Below are 22,694 nucleotides of genomic sequence, written 5' to 3'. Positions count from 1 at the left end.
TCCTGCCACCCGTTTGAACGTTTGAGTCTCCCAGTCTATATCCGGCAAATTAAAATCTCCACCCAGAACTATAACATGGTGGGGAAATCTACTCGAAATATTTTCCAAATTATTCTTCAAGTGCTGAGCCACAACAGCTGCTGAGCCCGGGGGCCTCTAGAGACATCCAATTACCATGTCTGAGCCTGCTTTAACCGTAAAGTAATGTGAGACCGTTGGTAAACTGAACAATGAATCTTAGTTTTTGTTAAAAACATGTAAATAATATTAAAAAGTATTCCTAAAAGAATCCAGTCGTTTTTTCAGTTAAACTTATGCGCTGCAACTGCCAGAAATAGCTCCTCATCTTAAATTTGCATATTTTGGTGTACTCCTACGAAATTTTACATATCGCGCAGACTAATTTGATAGCAGCTAAAATGGGTTACGGGAAGGCGTCTATTAGACAGTGAGTTCCGATATTGGAGAAACTCAAGCCGTTGTTAAGTTGGAAAAATGAATCATATAACATTGGATTTCACTGTACAATGTTGTTAGTCCTGAAAATTAACCAGTTTCCTCGGTGTACCTATGAAATAGGGTTTCGTTAAGTCCTATGTCGTCGGAGATGAGCATGTTGGTTGACAGTTGAAAAACGTGGTACCAATACCAGCTTCTAACTGTAAACATGTTGCTTTATGACAAAGTATTTCAACTATTATATGAGTAAGGTAAAACAGACTGGAATACCATTTCAGTGGAAGCATTAGAAGACTTCTAAGGCGTTTTATTGCTCGCTCCATAACGATACAAAAAGCGGTCATTGTGGTGTTATAATGAACTCTACATTTTCTGCTGTACACAATTTCAACTCCAGAGGTATGCACAAATACAGACCGCATTCTTAACATCCTCTAAAAGGAGATTAATTTCCCGTGAATCGAACGTAAACAACGTAAAAGCAGACACCCATTTGCTAGCGCGCCGCAGGCTCGCAGCTGTGAGTGTGACGTCGTCGTAAAGATAACAACCGCTAGATGGCGATAGCGGCGGTCCGTACGGCGACGCGAACAGCATTTGTTTTGCTTCCTTGTCTGGCAGACGCAGCAGCTGTGCTGCGTGTGTAGTGCATTGGGAACAAGCGGATGTGTGATGTAGATGTGCAGCAGCGTGTCATTCTGTTTGTATTCTGTGTTCAGGATGCTTGAGGTCTAGAAGAGTCCGAGTTGTGGTATAATAACAGGATAGACGTTCGTCATATAGCCTTCACGTTATGAATGTGAATAATTCGCCTGCTGCAGCAGACTACATGAAGTGTCTAATTACCACATCGAATGAAAGGTATTGTCGTGTGACTTTTAATTTATTGTAAATTAGTGGTAGTAGTAGTAGTAGTAGTAGTATTATAAGAATAATATTAATCAAAAGGGTTGTGTTGTGTGTTTATTCTATTGCATGATTTTTCTTGTATAGGCGAACCATCTGACAGAACCAAGACGTCATAAAGGAACGATTTCGTTTTCTGAAAATAAGCCAACAATGTTCAACCACAGCTACGAGAAACGACTCTACTGGGTACCTGATAAGAATACTGTGTCTCCTTTGAAGTCTTCGAATGCTGTAAATGACTGCAGTAAAGGTGATGCCACAAACTGTATAGAGTACGGATTGCAACGCTTTAGATGTGTAAGAGACACTGTTGAAGTTTCTTGTGGACCCGACCGATTCATCCCACGCCGCACTAGATCAAGTTGGTACACTAAGTTTCCTATGATCTCAAATAATGAGCGACCAGGATTGTCTTCAAGGAGGAGAAGGACTCGGGAAGCCGGTGAGTCGGCGAGAGATGTGGAGACATACACTTCTTTGTTAAAAAATGAACTGCTGGGGTGTGATATTGAACGCATTGAAAATCGTTTGGAAGAAAGTGAAAATCTGCAACCGCTGGATGGTAAAAATTTATTTCAGTATTCATCACCGTGCAAGGGAAGATCTATGTGTGATGCTTCACGAGTGTCGTCCTATTCTTTATCACCTGTGAGTGCCAAAAGTGAAAAACTTCTTAACTCCCCCAGTAAAGTTACTAGAAAAATACCGAAAATTCCATTCAAGATTCTGGATGCACCTGAGCTGCAGGATGACTTTTATTTGAATTTGGTTGACTGGTCATCTCAGAATGTACTTGGTGTTGGTCTTGGCAGCTGTGTATACTTATGGTCTGCAGGTACAGGTCAAGTCACAAGACTTTGTGATCTTTCAGCTGATCAAGACTCCGTGACATCTGTTGCATGGAATGAAAAAGGTAATCTGGTAGCAGTGGGTACTCATCTTGGATACACTCAAGTATGGGATATCAGTGTTAACAAACATATATATAAAACACAGTGGCATTCAGCAAGGGTGGGTTCATTAGCATGGAATGGTGACAGCCTCTCCTCTGGTAGCCGAGACAGGCTTATCTTGCAGCGTGACATACGTACTGCTGGTACAGTGCCTCAAAGGAGTCTTGTTGCCCATCGGCAGGAAGTTTGTGGTCTGAAATGGTCTCCAGATAATCAGTATCTGGCTTCTGGAGGGAATGACAACCGGTTACATGTATGGAATTTACATTCCTTGTCTCCGTGTCAGACATACACCGAACATAAGGCTGCAGTGAAAGCAATTGCTTGGTCTCCCCACCACCATGGACTACTTGCTAGTGGTGGTGGCACAGCTGACAGATGCATAAGATTTTGGAACACTCTTACTGGACAGCCAATGCAGTCCATAGACACCTCTTCCCAAGTTTGCAACTTGGCATGGTCCAAGCATTCTTCAGAATTTGTCAGCACTCATGGATATTCCCAAAACCAGATATTGGTTTGGAAATATCCTAGCTTGACACAAGTTGCAAAATTAACAGGACATTCATACAGAGTTCTTTATTTGGCCGTGTCACCAGATGGAGAATCGATTGTTACCGGTGCAGGAGATGAAACATTGAGGTTCTGGAATGTGTTCAGTAAGACTCGATCTCAAAAGGAGAATAAGTCCGTCCTGAATTTATACGCAAGTATACGATAATGTACAGGAAAAGAGAGAAGCAAACTGTGTTCCCTGGAGCAGAATATGGGACCATGTTAGTTCTAGGAAGAAAATTTTTTTACGTGCATATTTGTGTATTTGAAGTTCTTCCCATTAAGTTTTGCGATTAAAACTGTGGGACAAATGGCTGCTAAATTCCACTGTATGTGTTAACCTACTGATGCTAGTCCTTTAATTCAGTATTTGGTAAATTGAACAGTTAGATTTGTATCATTTTGCTGCTGTACTTTTCCTCTGGTTTTTTATGGGTTTTGTAAGTGGTTCCCATTGTTGTAAAATTCCTGTTTTGTTAATTCTTTCAAATAATTATTCGTGTTAAAAGTATAATATATTGAATTATTTGCAATAATACTGCCTATGATTGAATACCACACATGTACCTATCCCTTTTGTTACTTATTGTCTCTAGAAAGGTTGCAGAGGTTGCCTTTCTGCGTGGAAAGAAGTTGTACTTAAAATTGGTGTTTTTATGATAATAGGAGATAAATGCAAGCATCCAATTTAATAGAATACTGTCTCATATTTCGCAAGTATGTTACATAGTTTTATTTCTTGGTAATAAAACACTGTGTCTACAGGAGACAGAGAGAGAGCTGTAATTGTGTTAGTGACACAAGCACTATCATCGTTCCCCATTTATTTAGCTCTGCAATATTATTCATTATTTTTTCAATATTTTTCTCAGTGTAGTCTGTTTCCACAATAGAAACTCATTAAAGTTTGAATAAAAAATTTACTTTCATATCAGTGTAAATTTGACACATTTTGTGAGGAATTAGGATATGAGAAGCAGTTCCAGTAAAATGTGATGTGTAGGTAATATAATATGGGAAAGTATTTTGCAGTTACATATGGGGTATAAATACTGATATTTGAAGTGATGATGTTGCTCTTACATTAGCATAGTTTTCAGTACCACCTGAATTTGTTGAATTGTGCAGTAGTTATATAGTGCAGATTCACTGCTAGGATGCTGGAATGTTTTATAATCTCCATTGCTATATGCAGTTGAATGTCTAGTGTTCCCCAAAATGAATAATAATGTACCACTACATCATACATTAGAAAAACGATCAGAGAAATTGAAGAAGAAAAAAATTGGGTATCTCATGTAATTAAGCTGAAACTTGGAGATATGTGTGAACAGATACAAGAAACTGAGAATAAAGGGTGAAAGAGTGAAAAGGAAAGATACAGGGAATTTATGAGATCATTGCACTGGTATTTTGTGTTACTTATAAGTAGGCATTCCCCTTTCTGTTTTTTTTTTTTTTTTTTTTTGTGTTAGTTATTTTGCTTTTTGTATTTGCAACTTTTTTTTCCATACTATCCCTCCATTGCTTAATATATTTGTTTGAAAGTTATGTTCACACTTAGATAACTTATTAAATTTCTGTCATACGACCAGACATCAGTATCTAGAAAACGACTATTTAACTGCTCTTTTAACTGCACTTTTCCAAAGTGCCTTTGAATTTATTTTGCCCTATGCCAGATAAGAGTTTTGAGGGTTGCCACAACTTCTGGAAATCAGGGAATTTCAAACATGCCAGGGAAATTTGAATAAAAAAAATTGCAACATCTCGCTGCAAATACATTGTGCAGTGTGGCATTTTATAGACATTTATAGAGCTAGTAGATTTTGGGATTTCAAGGTAGTTTATATGGTAGAAAGTATGGACAGCAAGAAGAAGAAAATTGTCAGTCACTTGCGATTTGTATGCTATGTACTCGAATGTTTCTTCAAAGAAGAATCATGAAATACCTGTAAAATAATAGATGTAACTGACAATAATGAACATAAAAGAACCAACATTTTGTTCTTGGTCACCTACAGTGTTTGTTTACACAATTCTTCCTCACCTTGTACACTTCTTTCAAGAGACCTACTTTTTTCTGAGATTATTTCTGAAATCAATGAAGGTATTTTAAATCTGTCTTTCAACTCCAAGCAAATACATATTTTTGTCACCAAATGTATTTTGTTTTATTGAAAGAAAAAGCGCCAGTGGTCTTAATGACACACACATCATTTTGCTTATTTTCTCCATCTAAAAACAGTTCATTAAAAAAGATGTTGATGTTAGTGCTTAAGATTTTTGCTCATGTCAGGAAATGCCATCTGCTTTAAAGGTTTTTGTAGACATTCCCTCATTTGCACTATTGATTCTTGCACCGTAGTTGTAAAGACAGATTATCAACTTGGGTTTTAACTTACCCGTGACATCTCAAAATTTGTCAGGGAAAAATGCTAAAACTTGTGTGGAAGTCACGGAATTTCACCTGGGGAAAGTTGTGGCTACCATGGTTTACATCTTGAGCATTTGTGACCACTTTTAGTTCTGTGAAAAGACTGGGATCCATTCATGAGCAGTGTAATATCCTCTGCAATTTTGGTATTCCACTGCCCCTTATGCAATAGCGAATGGATTTGAGTCCCAGTCCATAACATAAATTTAATGTCTCATAAATTATCATTGCAGAATATAAGCTACAGTAGAAAAATGGTTAAAAGTTACATAGTGCCCCCCCCCCCCCTCCTTGCGTATGGCAAAATGCTTGCCTGCTATCTTCCATTACAGTTTATTGTAAACAAGAAAACTGTTACATATGTTGTGAACATAGAAATCGGACTTTGTTACAGAGCAGTCTCTTGCTACAACTTATGCTTTGGACTCCCATTTATAGTGGTCTATGCCACAAACCAGTCTGTCACCCAAGTCAAGCTTTCCTTGGGGACGGTAACGGACCATACTAAACTCTATTTTAAGATTGACCTCTCATCTTTACCTGTTGTGATATCTTCTTCACTATCCATATTTATATTTTCTTGGTGTAGTTGGTTTATAAGTGAGAATAAATAAATGTTCACATTGCAGTTGGGCACAATTATAAATGTATACAATAATAACCTGCCTTTGATATCAGTTTAGTTACAAAGCTATTTAAAAACTGATATTAACAGGATTTAAGGTTTTTCAATTGCAATAGTATAAGAAATGGTCCTTTAAACACTTGCTGTGTCACACAATTAGAATAATTGTTGAACAAATGAAAACTGATGTGATACTAAATGCAGTTAGATGTTGTGAGTTTACACTGCTAGAAGCAGTACAGTTTTGGTACTGAGGACATATCCAGAATACATAAGTTTGTGCAAAACTGCAGCAACATATAACTTTCTCTCTCTCTCTCTCTCTCTCTCTCTCTCTCTCTCTGTCACATAAGAAGGCTGTTGACACATTCAAACACTTAGTGTTGCTAATTACTATTTTTACCTTTAGTGTCATTGTGGTAGAGTGGCTGAGACATAGGAATTGCATTCAAGTGGCTGGATGTTAAAATCCCTATGCCTTTGATAGGAAGTTTAATTCTAATCTACTTTAGCATTGAAAATAGTGTATGATTCAAAGTGAATTCCTGATATGACATGTTTATACATTTTTATTAGGGCTGGACTGTGGACATTGTGTAGATTCAAAATACAGAAATTCCCATATGAATTAATCCAAATTGCATTTAACAGTAGGAATTGTGAATTTATTTAAGATAAGTGTGCTGATACCTTTACTCTGCATGACTATATGAATTTCCAGAATTAAATGTTGAGAAGGTTACGTTACCTAAAGTCTATTCATTAATTTAGTTCTTTAGACTCAATATTTTGAGTCACATTTATTGTCAGATGTGAAATAACTAATGTGCAAAGCTTTCAGTGTTAATTAACATGTTAACTACCTCACACATGGTGATGGATGTTTCTCTGACAGGCTATGCCACAGCCTCTGTCTGCATGTGGGACATACACTTGGGAAAGTAAGGAACACCACTTGCAGTTAGAACCAAGTAAATGTGCAAAAATATTTACAACATTTAAATGAATGACCAGCATCTAATCAATAGGCAGCGTACTTGATATGAGTCAGTTGATATGTTCATGCTATGCTCGTGAACATGCACAGCAAAAGTAATGTTTTACTGCTGAAGCTTTGTTAAAAATAGTCTTTTCGATCATACACTAAATTTCATACGTAGATTTCCTCCAATTATAGTTAAAATTGCAGTCTTCTGTGGATAAAGAGCATTTACTTATCAGCAAATGAATTATGTAACAAGATATTGTGGCACGGGTGTATCAAGCACCTGTCTGCCTAAGGATATGAATGTTGATTGTTTAAAAGTTTAAAAAAAGAAAGCTTTGGGATTGAAGAGTAAGCATGAGAGGGGGAGGGGGGGGGACACTAACTACCTATGTAGGAAAAACTGCAACAGGTGTTGACTGAAACAAGACTTCCAGTTTTAATCTTCCTGAAAAAACAATTACATTGTCCTTGAAAGGAGAGAAGGCACGATGTGGAAGGTGCATAAAGATAATGTGCAAGTGGAGCAGAAAGGGGAGAAGCAAATGGTCAAGGCAAGAAGAGAAGGTTTAGATAAGGCACTGAAGCATTTATAAGTACCAGCAGGTGTCCATTCAGTCTGAAGATTACATTTTTCAGTACACTATTTTGAGGGCTACCATGTTCACATTGATCAGATTTTGCAAGCAATGATATTAGATGTGCTTACCACCTGAACTGTAACCACAATGAATGTATCTCAAACTGGCAAATAGCATACATAACAAGTCTTGGTCAGATATCAAAATATTGAAACACTTAATTTTTTGCCTCTGTCAGTGTTTCTCAATGTGAAAAATGCCTAGTTTCACAGTTGTTTGGAGCCATGTTAGTGTGTGTGCTTTCTAACTGGGTGGGCAAGTCAGTTCAGAGGTCAAAGGAAGACAATGGCACACAATCTCCAATAGGCTTACACCTAGTAAGGTGTAGTGGTGTTCAAAACTAACTTTTTACTGTTGACAGCTTGATGACTGTCTCAGAGGATCTGTAAACTGTTTTACTGCCTTATGAATATCCGGGGTTTCATACATTAAATTTTTATAACAATAATGGAAATTGCCAGATGGAATAATTTGTAAAATAAGGGATATGCAACCACTCAGCTATAATGGACTAATCTTTGTACTCCTAAGTGTATTGAAAATTTACACATTTTTTGTGGCAATTTATTTATTACGTTTCGAATAGAAATATATTTAAGATTTGACATAAAATTTTTCTGAATATCATACTGCTTCATGACAGTAAAAAACTGTACTGGAGTAACCAATGTTTTGGTCATGGTTACACTCCCTTCTTCCAGGTCTGCCATCAGTAGACCCAGAAGAAGACCACTGCAACTGTGGCCAAAACATTGGTTTCTAACACCAACACGGGTTTCTCCAGTACAGTTTCTTGCGTTATGACACAGTACAATACTCGGGAAACCTTTATGTCAACTAACTCTGGCCACAAAAGCCTATGCAATTATCTTCAAGGTTTTTTATTTTTTAATTCACATCGATGAGGACCATTTCATTTGGGACCTGAGGAAGGTACTACCAGGTTTGGTTTTTCTTTGTAAATATTTATATGTTGATTGTATATTCCTTTTCATTTTTGACATGTGCTATATGCTGGAGGATCTCTTCACTATGGATTCATTGTAATGAGAAATACATCTAATCTAAAACCCACACTCCCACAGCTGCAAAAAAAATTCTGTGTGGCAATGGGAGAGTGCATTTGGATGTCTGTATATGAGAATGTGTGTACTTTTGCTAGAAAAAGAGGAAGAGCTCAAAAACTAATGTGAATAATGTTTTCTGTTCTGTGTTTCTATGCTCCCCATATCATTCCAATATAGGTGAATGGTAGCCTTTCTCCTACTACACATCAAATTTTTTCAGTGCTGACTATGTTGTAACCAATACCTGCAGTAGTGTGGTTTGTGTTCAAATTTATTTAATCATTGTCAGTGTCAGTAGCAACAACAGATTTTAAAGAAAACAGAATGGCTCTCCAGCAGGTGCATTTCCAGTAGTACTGATAGATACATATAAAAAAATACAAAAAGCTGTCCGAGCTTTCGAAGCTGTTAGTTCCTTCCTCAAAGAAGAAAGGAGCGTAGGTTCATGGAGGTTAGAAAGAAGAGGTGAGTCACACACACTCTAGGATGAGTGTGACCCACTTGTACCATTATTTTCATAACAAATGATTGGCCCCATTCTGGAGTCTAGAGTGACCTAACATTTCTAACTTTAATGACCTATGCCTCTTAGTTATCTGAGGAAGAAACTAATCTTTTTGAAAGCAAGGGTAGGTTTTTGTACTTTCATGTCTGTGTATTGTCAATACTGGAAATTCACCCTCTGAAGGTAAGTAATGACCAGCCATTCTGCCTTCCTGTAATTTCGTTAGTAACAATCCAATCTCCTATTGCTCTGACTTAATTTTATGTCGATCTTTGTTATTTTACATTTATGCCAGAAAAAAGTCACGGTGTATTGCATACAGCCTTACTCTCAAATTCCCTGAGATTATGTTCCAATACCTTTGGAGAAACATACTTCTTCCTCCCACATAAACTTTGTGTAATGACCATGCCTGTAAAAGTGGAGTGTTTGGGGGATAAAGAAGGCCACCAAACATCTTTCTTCCTGTGTTGCAAATTAATTCAGTAAAATGGATAATGCAAATCACAGTGCTGATTTTAGTTGTTTCATAAAACTACAAGGGCAATTAGAGCTTAGGTAGATGTTAATAAAGCTTGACTTTGAAATTTGTATCAGAGACTAAGATGGACAGTTTGTTGAGGCAGATATGTTTTACTTGATTTTTACGCAAGAAGTCCTTTGCTGACCAGGTAAGTGGCTATATTTGTCAAAAGTAATATTTTTTCCAAAAGTACTGACTTAGCAATACTGTGGACAGAATATACTTGAATGCTGTATGGCAGGTGTTTGTTTTCAGTGAGAGAACTTTAAAAGTTCATTACAGATATTCCAGTTTGAAGTAACGGATTGTTTTCTACAAAATTGACATTTAGCTATGCTCAGTCCCTAGTAAAAAAATCAAGTTAATTTTGTTAAAGCATTTCAGTAGCAATGTTTTGACAAATTCTCCAAAGGAAAATGTTAATGGACAGCCGGTCTTAAAATCTCTGTGTACTTCCCAGTCACAGTAAAGGAAAACTGTAAACCAGTCACATATAATAACATCTTCATAGTGTGTTCTTTAATTGACAAGCACATACTGAAAAAAATTAGTAACAGTCTGCCACACCATGATGTACAAGTAACAAGGCTGAAGGGAATGGAGACATACAAATGAAAAGTCACTAAATAAAAAATTTAGATATATCCACTTGATACTTTAAAATAAGACTTGAAGGGAAATCCTGGCAAGAAGTCTATGTTATAGACAACTTGAGTGACAAATTTAATACATTTCTGCAATCAAGTATCTTTTTTCTTGATAGTTACTGTCCATTAAAAACCAGTGGTAAAACTCCAGTACTACTGAGAACCCAGTTTTCGTTACTACTGTTATTAGTGAGTGAGGGGAGCTATATCACAATATGAAGGATAGTTACATTTTTCACTACTTTGTAAACTACTGAAGGAAATCAACAATGCATTAGACCAAGGAAATGGGGAGGCCTCGGAATAAAATTAAAGTTATCTGATTAGTTGTAAAAGAAGTATCAGAACCAGAAGATGAGTGTTTAACATGCTACATATCTGCTGGAGATAATGAAACTGTTGATGACCCACTGGGGATGTAGAAAAAATTTAATGATTCCAATGAATAGTCAGCTAGACGAATCAAAATTTGTTGGTAGGGTCAAGAGTGCAAAATTTTTACATTCTAGTGTTCCAAGACATATGCATAACACAACTATGGGGAAAAAGGCAGAAATAAATCAAATTTAATTATTAAATCATTTGCAAGAAGACACTCACAGGGGCGTCAGGTAAACTAATTATTGCCCTATGCACTAATTTTACACCTGTCCACCTGTGCAATATGTTGGGGTCATAAGTTTGCAGAAAGATTTAAATACTCATTAGTAAAATAATTATGAATAAATGGAAGATCAAACAATGGAAAATCCAGGGTGGATTATGAAAAGGATAACGTGCTACACACTGTAGAGTGGACGCGCACGCACCTACCTTCGCTGGAGAGCTTCTGTTAAGTTTGGAAAGTAGGAGACAAGGTACTGGCAGAAGTAAAGCTGTGAGGACGGGGCATGATTCGTGCTTGGGTAGCTCAGTGGTAGAGCACTTGCCCGCAAAAGGCAAAGTTCCCGAGTTCGAGTCTCGGGCCGCCACACAGTTTTAATCTGCCCGGAAGTTTCATGTGAAAGATTGTTTTACGTAACTTATTTTGACACTGAAGAATTGGACTGCTCATGTTCTTTACATATGTTAATTAATATCATGGGCAGTGTGAGCAGCTGTTGTGACTGTTTGCTGATGACAATTATATGCTGAGGTATCATCATTAAGTGAGTGTAGGAGGATAGAGAATGACTTATACAGCAATTCTGTTTGGTGTGATGAATGGCAGCTTGCTCTTAAGTGTGGGAAAGTTAATACTGAAGAGTAGAAAAAAATTATGATGCAGTGTTCAAATGCAGCGTTAGTAGTGTGCTGTCTGACGTAGTAATGGCAGTTAAATATCTAGGTGCTGCACTGCAAAGCAACATGAAATGGAATGAGTTTGTAAGGAAGGTAGTAGGAAGGTAAATTGTTGACATTGGTTTATTGGGAGAATTGTAAGAAAATATAGCTATAGAACTCTAGTGTGATCCATTCTTGAATATTGCTCAAGCATTTGTACCCCCCCCTCCCCCCCCCCCCCCCCCCCCACACACACACACACACACACACACACACACACACACACACCATGTTAATGGATGACATTGAGCTGTTTAGACGCATGCTGCTAGATTTGGATCAATATGTAAGTGCTATGGTGGCACTTCATAAAAAGAAATAGGCTTCCGTGGAGGTAAGATGGTATTATTTCCATGAAACACTACAGAAACAATTTAGAGAAGAATCATTTGCAGCTGACTGCAGAACTATTCTACAGCTGCCTATGTACATTTCATGTAAGGGTAATGAAGACAAGAAAAAAAATTAGGGCTTTTACGGAGGAATGTAGAGAACTGTTTTTCCCTTGCTCTGCTTGTGAGTGGAATGGGGAAGAAAATACCAGTAGTGGTACATTGTGCCCTCTGCCATTCATCCTTTGGTGGTTTGCAGAGTGTGTATATTGATGTAGAATATTCTCTGGTATCAAATTTTAGGGCAACTCTTTGCACTGACAAGTAACATTAGAGCCAAGAAATGAGACAGGAGAGTAATCTGTGATACTATTTGGTGAAAATCCTGCAAACTGTTGTTTAAGAGACTGAGAGTTAAAATTATTCCCTTCACTGGACTTGTAGTTAATATTATGGATGCATTAAAAGTGGAAAATAGTTTCTTTGATAACACTTCTTCAGACATTGTACAGAAATGTGTTTTTTGTTCTGCAGACTGCATTTTTATTACTCGTTATGTAGAAATGAATAGTTTTTCTCATTCTGGAATAATCACCCAGGCTGTGGCTGAGCCATATCTCTCAAATATCCTTTATTCCAGGTGAGCTGGTCTTTCAAATTTTGCAGGAGAGCTTTTGTGAAGTTTGGAAGGTGGGATGATGATGATGATGATGATGATGATGATGATGATGTTTGTTTTGTGGGGCACTCAACTGCGCTATTATCAGTACCCATATAAATTCCTAATCTTTGCTCAGTCCAAACCCACCACTTTCATGAATAATGATGACAACAACACAAACACCCAGTCATTTCGAGGCAGGTGTAAATGGGAGGTGGGAGATGAGGTACTGATGGATGTAATGCTTTGGGGAGAGTCAAGCTTGGATAGCACATTTGGTAGAGTATTGGCTCACAAAAGCAAAGGTACCGAGTCTGTGTCTGGCACACAGTTTTAATCTTCCAGGAAGTTTCACATCAGTGCACACTCCACTGCAGAATGAAAATCTCCCTCTAAATCCTACAGTTGTGTTGCCTCGGGCACCCCCCTCCCCAAGCTTGGCACTTCAAGTGGTGGCTTGTGCCTTAAATCATCTTTGGTTCTGGTTATGTGTATATAAGTGTTGTGTACCTGCTACTACTAGTGAACATCAACATGAACACATGAAGATTATCAAAGAACAGCAGTCACCAAGACTATGTAATAACAGACATCTGTTTATGGTGAGGGTTGATGCTTATAATTTAGTTTATTTTCCCCTTCTGTTGCTGATAATTTAGCTCACAGGAATGTTCAGTCCTTGAATGAGTGTGTTCAGATAATTTCTGGGGAGGGTTACAAGTAAATTAGGATTTAAATTTATAATGATTCACAGTTTCTTTCTTTGTCAGCTGGTAGGCTACTAAATTGTCACAGAACTCAGAACTTTGCTCTCAAAACAAGATTTGGAGACAAACCCTATGTATAAATTACTTTTGTTTCGTGTTTTGACCGTTAACCTGTCAGACAAGCTCTGTTGCTCAATGGGTGTCAGAAGGTGATTCCATAGATCCAGGTTTCCAATCTTAGTCATTCCTTGGATAATTTGTCTCACTTATCACTTCTTTTTCCTCTGGCAATGATTTCTTAATTTTAAAAATGGCTGGTTTCACCATGGTTCAATTCATATTAAAATGTATGTCCCTCTACAACTGGCTGACTAAGTCATGTCAGAGGAAGGAAGGAAGGGGCATACCAGCTCCAATAGGATTTTGCCTAGTGAAACACTGTGAGTTCAGTCTTATCTTTGGGTCAGCGATAGCTTTACTTAATTTACAATTCAGTTGAAATTAACTTTTATTATTAGCAAAAAATGACATTAAGGAATAAATACTAGGTTGGTGCATAAGTTCATTGTGTTTTTCACAAGTTTAATAAACACAACACAACAAATACAGATAACAGAGACTTTAGTCATTAATAATAAATTCTCCTTCACTATTTATAACAGACTGCCAAAGCTGGGGAACTTTTAATTCTGCAATTTTGGCAATCATTGGTTTCGATGCAGAGAACTTGCCAAGCCATTTTTGCATGCTTTTTCATTCAGAAAGGAAGTTTGTTGAAGGTTGTTCAATAGAGAGTGGAAAAGGTGAAAATCTGAGGGCATTGGATCCAGTGAATAAGGTGGGTGTGGAATGACTTCCCATCCCAACCGACGCACAGTGTTTTTTGTCAGTCTATTAGAATGCAGGCACGCATTATTGTGGAGTAGCATCACTTCACGCAGTCTTTCTGGTCATTGTTCTTGGACTACATCTGCAAGACGTCTCAGTTGTTGACAGTGAATGTCAACTATGATGGTTATGCCTCGGGAAGTAATTTATAGCTCACCATGCTGTCTCTGGATGGATGGATAAATGGAGAGGTTGGTATGGGCGCACGACAGCAAGGTCTTCAGCACCCGCTCAATAACAGTGTGAGATGGGTATCAAGAAAATAATCAGAGCAGGAAGATAAAACAGAATGTAAAACACAGGTAACAAGGTTGAAAAAAAATATGTGCCTACCCATACCAAAGCATGGGATGAAGTATGCCGTCAGCAGGAAAACATAGACAACACTGGAAGAAAGTGGGTGAAGGTACTAAAACAATATAGCTGACCACCAAGAAAAAAGGGAGGAGTCAGCCACTCTGCAGTACACTAAAACCTCCAGCCTAAAAGTTTAGGCCAGAGTCCAGACACATCACAAAACATTAAAACGCTAGATACACTTGTCTCCATAATGTCTCTGTTCTGTCAGATGCATAACATGCATGAATGTGTGCAGGTCTTTGTATGGGGAGCTGCTGTTTTGTTTGGGCTCAACCATTCCTCATCACTAGTAATGATACAGGAGAGCAATGGTTGGTGTTGTTCACAAGTCAATTGATAATGTGCAAGCAGAGGAAAGCACATATGGCTATTCACTCATTTTTGTGATTTTGGCTTAGAGTGTGCTGTCCTGATACACTCAGTTTTTCAACATGCCCCATTGTGTAAGATTGGTCACTGTGCATTACTGCTTTTAAACGATATTCTTCAAACCCTGGAGGTCTTCTTGAACATGGAGGGTCGCTAATGTTGAAGGAATCCTCCTTAAAATGAGAAACCCATTTTGCTGCCATTCTCTGTCCAATGGCATTATCCCCATACACAGTGCAAATGTTTCTGGCTGCCTCCACTACTGTCACCTCTTTATCGAACGCAAACAGAAGAATAGGTCAGAAACGTTCAGATTCCTCCACTTTGCACTCCATTTTCTAGCATCCACAGCTCCACTAGATATCTCCAAATGACAAAATGACAACATGTAGAATCAGATAGCAACACTGAACTACAAATAACAAATGACAACCAATAAATGAATCTATAACAACAGTAACTGGGTTTGATTAAACTGAAATGAAACATGGGAAAAAGACAATATGAAGTGGAATCAAATCGGGTAATGCCGAGGAGATTGTATTAGGAAATGAGACACTAACAGTAGTAATGATTTCTGCTATTTGAGCAGCAAAATAACTGACAGTGGTGAAAGTGTGGCGAATTTAAAATGCAATATAGCAATAATAAGAAAAGTTTTGCTTACAGAAGAGAAGTATGTTGACACTGAATATAGATTTAAATGCTGAATATGTGTGTTTGGATTATAGCCTTATAGGAAAATGAAATGTGTATGATAAACAGTGCAGACAAAAAGACAGTAGACGTTTTTGGATTGTTAAAGGGGAATATTGAAGACAGGATGGATAGTCTGTATAACTAAAGAATCAAAATGGATATAAAATAGCTGTGAGACACAAAATTACTGAAAGGAGGGATATGTTTGACTGGACATATCCGTTTGGGATCAAGAAACATGACAATGTTATCATGCTGTCAAGGTTTCCAGTTCACTTTTGCAAGTAATAAGGGTGTCACACTTTGCAGCCACTGGAAAATGCAGAATGACGGTACACCTACCTGAGAAGGCCCGGTCATCATCAGCATCCCCACTGCTATTGCCAGCCCCGCCGCCCACCATGCCCATGCCTTTCTTGTATATCTCGAGGGCTGGCAAAAAGAGCAGAAGGCATATGACAGCAATAAACTTGACAATCAGTTTGAAGATGACCACTTTTAGGATTATCTTGAAGAGCAGGCTGATATCGAAGGGGATAGGTGGGAAGAAGTGATCGGGAGCAGCATAGGGTGCCGGGGAGAGGTCGTGGTGGTCGTGATGGTGATGGTGATGGTCGTGGAGGGGTGGGCGCACTGGTGCTGGGTAGGGTCCCCCATTGGGCAGGTGTGGCGGTCCGTAAACAGGCCGTGGTTGTGGTGGACCGTAGATTCCACTCGGTGGAGGGCCATAATTGCCACTGGGCCCACCTCCAACTGGCCCACCATACACTGGACTGGGTTCTCCAAAGTAACCTGCAACAGAAGGAGGAGGGGAAAAATTATTGTGCAATTGCATCACATGACAGAGTAGCTAACCTGCCAGGGGAACTACAAGAACATGCTTCGTTATGTCTACATCCACAAACTATTAGGGGCAATCGAAAAGTTTCCATTTGAGGGCATTGCTGCAGCATATATGTAATGAAGCATGACTCTGATGCGGATATAGAAGCATCGACATATAGTCAAGGGATTAGTGTGGCTTTTGTGTATTTCTGACATGCATTTGGTAAATGTGGGAATGTAAACTATGGCGATGTTATTCCCAAATGCGTCCAAGTAGGACCAATGTGCTGTTATACTTCTCTTAGCTGCCAAAGGACAAGCGATGCTAGACATCCATTGGAGAATGAAGAACGTGTATGCAGCAGCATGTCTGTCGAAAACTACCATTGTGGAACGGTGCTGCTTCATCATAATACACACTCCCATATTGTAAATATTGTACCACAACTTAAGAGGAAAGACACTTGACACCCACCCCCCTATAGTCCTCATGTCTCTCCAAGCAGTTATCATGCCTACAGTCTCTTATAAAAGGCCTTGAACAATTGACAATTACTGTTGGACAAAGAGGTGTGACAGACAGTTCTGGACTTCTTCATGCAGCAGGTCACAGTGTTTTACCACACAGGTATCTTCAACCTGGTGCAACAGCTGGATGATTGCCTCCATCCTCATGACTACTTTGCCTGTCTGGCATACCCGTTCAGGACAGTACAGCCTTTGAATGGAAACTTTTTGATCACCTCTTATACTATGACAATGAACAATATGACTTTATTCCAAATTCATTCTCACAATGCAGGTAAAGCTAGCTTCATCTAAAGATATAAATCGTATTAAAAATATCATAAACTTTTTTTCATAAATTTAACAAATTTCGTGGATGAATGTAAGACCATTGTGATTTTTGTGAATACAGCCCTATAGACCACTTATTATATTTCTTTACTTTTAATGATGTTTCGGCTACTGCCCATCATCAGATCAAAATTTAAAACTTGTGATACAAGTTTCAGTGTCAGTTCCAATAAAACATATGCCTAAGCGAGGTGTCAACTGCCAACGGCCTTTTAATACCCCACTTACGCATAAGTTTTATTGAAAGTGACAGTAAAACTTGTTCCATGAGTTGTAAGTTTTGATCTGATAATGGCAGTAGCCGAAACATTCTTATAAATACAGAAATATGTTAAATGATTAGATGGCTTTATTCACAAAAATTTAACTTCTGTCTCAGTAAGTGTTTAAACGTGTATTTTTTGTGGGTATTCCATGGACAGTAGAGGAAGGAAAGTAAGGATGATTAGAGTTTATTGTCCCATCAATGGTGCAGTCATGGTGCCCATTTGTTGTCCTGCATGGGTGGAACACAAAGAGGGATTATGTCAGTATTCTGGCTGTCCGTTTTCACCCAGTGCTGTCTTTCCTAGTGAACAGCCTGTGTAATAGGACAAAAATTCCCACATTCATGTTTCTACAGTTGGCAGTTTGATGTATATGTTGATGAAACACAAAACCTCATATTGCTCTTTCAATTTCCTGACATGAAATGAAACTGAACTTTTGTGAGGAAATTTTGAGGACAAGCTTTGCCGCCGATTTCCTCCTCCAAGGGAAGGTTGCTATGGAGTAAGTTTAATATTTACGTAGACGAATGGCGACGTGTGAGTATCCATAAAAAAAAATTCCGATTCTGAAACAGTTAAAAATGTGGCTAATGCCGACTTTTAAATCGTTTTCTTGAATAACAAGCACCTGACTACAACATATTTTTTACTTTCCTTGAGAGCTAAGCGGGAGGGATGCATTGCTCCAAGGAGATTTTTCTACATCTGCGTTATTTTTGCAAGTGGAGTGAGCATGTATCCTTCTGAAAATTGAGAATGACTTTCTCACATAGGATAAAAGCTGTAATTAAATGGTTCAAATGGCTCTAAGCACTATGGGACTTAACATCTGAGGTCATCAGTCCCCTAGACTTAGAACTACTTAAACCTACCTAACCTAAGGACATCGCACACATCCATATTCGAGGTAGGATTAGAACCTGCGACCGTAGAGCGGTAAATAATGCGAGATGACCAGACAGTCTGATGATAAAGGTTTTATCTCTTTTTTTCATAGACGGAGCAAGATAGTGCAGTGATTGGCGCACTAGACTTGTATTCGGCAGGATGATGCTCCAAACCCGCGTCCGGCCATCAGGCCATCTACATTTAGGTTTTCTATGAGTTCCCTAAATCACTCCAGGCAAATGCTGAGATGGTTCTTTTTAAAGTGCACGGCCGATTTCTTTCCCCATGCTATACACAATCTGAGCTTGCACTCTGTCTCTGATTACCTCAATGACGACGGGACGTTAAACTCAATCTTTCTTTCTTTTTCTTTTTCGTAAATGTTTGTATTATTCTGCTCAACTGTGCAGAGTGATGTGACGTTCTCTTCCAGCCCTGTGAAGTTATTACTACCTGAGTGAGTGCATCATTGACGTAAAGGTACAAACTGCTTATTTTTCAGTGGGATATGTGATCAATAGCACTAAATTTCTGAGGTGTTTATGCCGTGCTAGTAGCGTTAGCTTTAAATGCGTTTCGCAGGTAAGTCGAGTGCTCGTCAGCTCTCGTGACTGCGGACAGTAGTGTGGGTAAGGGAGTAAAAAGTTTAGGCTAGAGCAACTGCGCTCCCACCTCCTTCTCCATTGGCACCGATGAGGTCGCCCCTGCCATATGAGTCTGCATAAGCGTCCAAGTAGGTGTCTCCACGGGGTTCAGCTTTCGGCGGATCGTCAGCTGATGATGTACCCAGCAGCAATAAGGATGTCAATATCCACCACGAAGCACCTAAAACATAACACATAGTCCACACCATCACTTGTCACCTTCTGAGAAGAATGAACGCGACAGCCCGTAGCGTCTCGGGTGTTTATCATATGCTCTGGTACACAAGCTTGAGCATCCTCACGTAATGAAGGTAAGAAGGAACATCCTAAGTTTAAATAAACTTAATTTCATCCACCATAAACGATGTTTTTTGAAAACCTTTAACTATGTTAGTAATGATATAAACAAAAAGTACTTCACCAATTATCTAAGTTTCTTCATGCGTAGCGCGACACTTTACAGTACACGAATTTATTCTCTTTCAAATGCTGTGGGAGTTTACATTACTATTGCATATGGCGCAATATCTTAGCACCAAATCATAGTTCAACGTAAAGCGAACAGTGTGCAAGCTGTATATGATTTTCTGCGTACAAAACCTGGGACAATACTCTTAGACCAGTGAAATGCAACTGCAGGGAGAGAGAATCAGAACAAAACACTAATGTAAATTCCCCCAGCAATTGAAAATATTAAATTCCTGAAACGCGTCGTGCTACGCATCAAAACGCGTAACTGGTGCACCAATTTCTTATTTAGATTATTAAATTACACCGCTTCTACAAAGTAAAAATAGACAGTACGTATCTAAACGTTTTAATAGTGTACCTGGTGTACCTATATCTCTAGTCCTCGATGGGACGTGTAATCTTAGTCTTCCTTTGCAGCTGTTTGGGTATCAGGCAACGAGCTACGAATACAATGAAATTCATGAGTCACAGTCAGATTCGAGATTTTGAAGCAAGTAAATAAAGAAGGCGTTCAAACTTTGATCGCTACAAAATTCTTCCGTAGTTTACGTGTCAGTTTTTCGATAGTAGTCGGCGAATTAACACACAATTGTGGAACGTCGTAGCAGGTAAGAAACGACTAAGAAATTTGGGCATTAAAAATATGGGCATTTGGAACTATGAGAGGTGAGAATGATCGAATTTCATTCACTAAGCTAAAGTGTGCCAAATAACATACTTAAAAATTATCGCCCCCGGGTGGGCTCGAACCACCAACCTTTCGGTTAACAGCCGAACGCGCTAGCCGATTGCGCCACGGAGGCTTACGTTACGTACCTGCCAATTTTCTGCATCAGACAGAGATTGTCGATTTTTGCGAATCATTGTGAAACATTTCATTTTGATAAAGTATTTCCGGCGCAGTCTTACTTCGTCTCAGCTTCAAGAAATTTTGTTCGAAGTACAACAACTAGGCTTAGCCGATAATTTTCTACAACGCAGACTATTGTATCTCGGTCACTGATAGCAAAATATCCAGGTTAAGGGTATCCATTATGGGCATTGCAGAAAACCGTGGCTGTATAAATAATGAAATATAAATACAGATAACTACAAGCGGTCAGTTATGAAACACTTTTTTATTTCCATAAACTAGTTTTCACTCTTTTGAAGGCTTAGCGTGCGCCATATGAAAAGGCTTGAAAACTAATGAAATCTACCCTCGATTCCTGGCGAATTAACATAATGATTAATGAATGGACAACATCGTACATGTTCTACAGGAATCCTGTAGCGCATACATTATATTGTGCTTTTCATTTATTAATTGAAAATCAGTTTATGGAAATAAACTATGTCAACTATTTCTCAAACGACAGGTCTCAGCTACATGTATTTCTATCCAGTAAAAAAAACTATCCATTCTGAGTTTCGTTAAGTACAGATGATCACAAGCTAGGAGCAGCCATAGACGTGTCAGACTGGTGTACCTACAAACACGAGATATCATTTTCTGAAAAAAAAAAGACAGATAACGTTTGGACTGAAAGCCGGTACCGCAGATTATCTGTCTAACGCTCTTTCGTACATGATACCTGTTGGAATATGTTTCAGATCTGACAGTGCTAATGATCGCTTGTGAATGGAACCATTCCATGTTACCTTTGTGAGCGGTGTTCAGTTTTCATTTGACTGCCCCCCCCTCCCCTGCAATATTCCTATGTCCGACGTATAGCACTGTTTCTTGAAACAGCACAAGTAAGCTTCCACGAGATAGCTGGCATCTGTCTGCTGATTCGGGTTTTCGACATCTCGGATGCTCTCCCATGGGTCACACAAACCTGTGACCATTCTTGCTGCCTTTTTGCATGTCAGTAGTCCCAGTTGGTCGCATTTAGTTTGGATCCGACACACTAGAGCAATATTCTAGGACGAGTCTCCTTTGTAGAGCAGTCTCCTTTGTAGGGTGACTATATTTAAAGAACAGCTACTTCCAGAAGTCCGGTGTGGAATTTAATTATCGTATGGCTGCGAAACTTGGTAAATATGCTAAATACGGAACTGATTTACCCTGGATAGCATTAGTTTCAATTTTGGCCGCGGGGACGGATCTGGCACTGTACAGCATTTCGTCGCTGTCTCCAGTGCTCATCTCATAGTGAACCAGCTGTTTAGCGCAGTTAATAATAAACTTTCTCGCTTGTTTGACCTTTTCTGCCCACGTCCCATTCCTAATCCATCACTTATGGAAAAGTTGCTGTTTGTCTTTCTTGCATTCACAGCGCCAGATTTGCGCCTGGTGGCCAGAATTGTAACTAATGTTTAACACATTAGGATACCTACCAAGCTTCACTGCCATATGATAATTAAACCCCATGCTGGACCTCTGTGAGTAGCTGCACTTCAGTTATAAACATCCAGCACCAACGAACTGAAGTCTGCCACCTGCTTTACCTAGAACTGAGTCTATGCGATCATTTCATATCGTGTCCAGGCAAATAGTCATATCCAGACATTTCTACGACTTGACTGATTCCAATTGTAACTCACTGATATTGTAGTCATCATCATTACCATCATCATCATCATCATTATCACAAGTCACTGTGGTCATTGCTGAGCGCCATGAACCAAGTGTCTCCATCCTGAACAATTACCAGATTCTCTTAGAGCCTGCTGAAGAGTTGATCTTCTTGATTTGATCCATCCACCTGCTCGCTGCTCTTCTCCTGGGTCTCTTGCCCTCGATCTTTCCTTCCGTGATTATTTTCTCCATATTTTCTAATACTATCGCCAAAGAACTGGACAGGAGGTGAAATGCGCCTGGAGATAATGAGTTGCTGAAAAATTATCGCATTTATTTTTCTTTCGATTCTGAGCCAGCACAGAAGCTCGAATGCATCCGTATGCTACTCGTCTTTCGCCTTAAGCGTACACGTTATGCAACCGAAAAAGAAGACGGAAAAAGCGAGTGTTTCAACAACACTTTGTAGTGTTGGTACTCGCTTTGTTCTGCCAAATCTTGGTGAGTTCCTTCATAACCACCCGCCCTAAGGTGATCTGCTTTTTTTTTGTATCATCTTGACAGCTTCCCGTGTCCCAGATGGCTGATCGA

General features: G+C 38.9%; 2 protein-coding genes and 1 non-coding gene across 3 annotated transcripts in view; 1 reads left to right on the top strand and 2 right to left on the bottom strand.

Annotated features, from left to right (window-relative positions):
- LOC126356128 (uncharacterized) overlaps nucleotides 1-22,694 on the bottom strand; it is a 160,678-nt gene that overhangs the window by 88,975 nt on the left and 49,009 nt on the right. The window contains exons 2-3 of the mRNA XM_050006839.1: nucleotides 19,158-19,310; nucleotides 15,988-16,437 (exon numbers count right to left, since the gene is read on the bottom strand). Of these exons, the coding sequence (XP_049862796.1) occupies nucleotides 15,988-16,437; nucleotides 19,158-19,310 (603 nt within the window). The remainder of the gene's footprint in view (nucleotides 1-15,987; nucleotides 16,438-19,157; nucleotides 19,311-22,694) is intronic.
- Nucleotides 728-3,651, top strand: LOC126356122 (fizzy-related protein homolog). The gene is made up of 2 exons (XM_050006826.1): nucleotides 728-1,320; nucleotides 1,453-3,651. The coding sequence occupies exon 2, from the start codon at nucleotides 1,519-1,521 to the stop codon at nucleotides 3,040-3,042; it is 1,524 nt and encodes a 507-aa protein (XP_049862783.1). The 5' UTR covers nucleotides 728-1,320; nucleotides 1,453-1,518; the 3' UTR covers nucleotides 3,043-3,651.
- Nucleotides 20,330-20,403, bottom strand: Trnan-guu (transfer RNA asparagine (anticodon GUU)). Its single transcript has one exon. It is a non-coding gene; the product is annotated as a tRNA-Asn (tRNA).

Source organism: Schistocerca gregaria, chromosome 1 (genome assembly GCF_023897955.1).
Source record: "Schistocerca gregaria isolate iqSchGreg1 chromosome 1, iqSchGreg1.2, whole genome shotgun sequence".
NCBI lineage: Eukaryota > Metazoa > Arthropoda > Insecta > Orthoptera > Acrididae > Schistocerca > Schistocerca gregaria.
Note: the sequence above shows the minus strand (reverse complement) of the source record. Positions and strands in the feature narration are given on the sequence as shown.

Bases quoted from the DNA above. Each gene is read 5' to 3' on its own strand.
- LOC126356122 (XM_050006826.1), top strand. From the start codon at position 1,519: ATGTTCAACCACAGCTACGAGAAACGACTCTACTGGGTACCTGATAAG.